The sequence below is a fragment of the Orycteropus afer genome, unplaced genomic scaffold (assembly GCF_000298275.1).
Source record: "Orycteropus afer afer isolate SDZICR_OR568_19922 unplaced genomic scaffold, OryAfe1.0 scaffold00267, whole genome shotgun sequence".
In the NCBI taxonomy this organism is placed as follows: domain Eukaryota; kingdom Metazoa; phylum Chordata; class Mammalia; order Tubulidentata; family Orycteropodidae; genus Orycteropus; species Orycteropus afer.
The window spans coordinates 3,035,135-3,036,329 of record NW_006921854.1 but is presented as its reverse complement, the minus strand read 5'-3'; the positions used below and the strand labels follow the sequence as shown (position 1 = coordinate 3,036,329).

General features: G+C 37.7%; 1 protein-coding gene across 1 annotated transcript in view; it reads right to left on the bottom strand.

The window, feature by feature from the left end:
* The window catches only part of ERP44 (endoplasmic reticulum protein 44), an 82,601-nt gene that overhangs the window by 20,486 nt on the left and 60,920 nt on the right, over positions 1 to 1,195 (bottom strand). The window contains exon 9 of the mRNA XM_042782236.1: positions 4 to 95. Coding sequence (XP_042638170.1) covers positions 4 to 95 — 92 coding nt within the window. The remainder of the gene's footprint in view (positions 1 to 3; positions 96 to 1,195) is intronic.

Here is a 1,195-nt window from a genome sequence, read left to right as displayed (position 1 = left end):
TGCCGGGCTACTTCATTCTGGAATATTTCTAAACTTTCTGTGTCCTCCTTCATGTGGAAGAGGATGAGAAAAGGCAGTCCTTCTTCTGTCAGCTCCTGTAGAGAGACGTGTTCAATGAGAATTATCAGGCCTTCCCACTTGCTTCTTAGCTAGCAACAATTCTGAACCAACACAGGACATGCGATAATTACAACCTGGGGGAGAAGGGCCAATGGTTTAAGCAAACACAAGCCTTCACGGAACAATGAACCTACGTCTCCCACCCAAACCAGGCTCTCAGGGACTCACATGTCCCGCTCTGCTGTAGAAACTGGTCTACCTTACAGTAAACATTAGTCCGCTCTGGTAGCTAGTACTGGCTAGAAGGCCCCAGGGACAGTCACAGAAAGCTGACAGCTGAAGCCATGAAATTTAAAGAGCTGACTAAAAAAGTACAATTAAAATGTTAGGTTTGGGAAAAGATGATTAATATTTTCAGTTTTTATAGATAACAATGAAAAACAGTGTTGTACCAATAAAACAAAATCACACGTGGATTCGCAAACGTACGTTTACCCTAAAGTTCCTTTCCACTTCCGTGAGACTGACCCAAAGGCAAACTCAGTAAACAGCAAAAAATCTACAACAAAGCTAGTTTCAACCAATAAACACTTTATCCCTGTCATTAACACACACCTGCTACTTGATGTGTATATAATGATACACTTCTGTATACATACACACACAAACTTAAAAATTATAAAGTTATAATTATAAAGTACTATTAAAATTTTTATTACTGTTACTGGAGCACATACAAGAGAAATGTGATGTGTAGACAGCAAATTTTAATCCTTTATTCGCCTTGACATATGAGTAAGTTTTGCCACATAAGAAAAAGTCCAGAAAGGATCTTGCAACAAAATTATTTCCATCAACTATGCTTTTGAAAGGCTCTTTATAACTAAGACACTGCTTGAGCAGAGGTGCAAATGTCCCTTATCATAAAAACAAAACAAAACAAGCAACAACAACAAGAAAACCCAACAACTGAACTGGGACCTGTTTTATTGGGTAAGAGTTTTGTTCTGGTTCCTTTCCTATGTTTAAGCTGGTTTCACTCATACACAGGATAAATTCAGGATAAATTATTAAGCTTCTTACCACGTGTGTCTTATTTTAAAAACAGAGATATAATTCACACACCATAAATTCA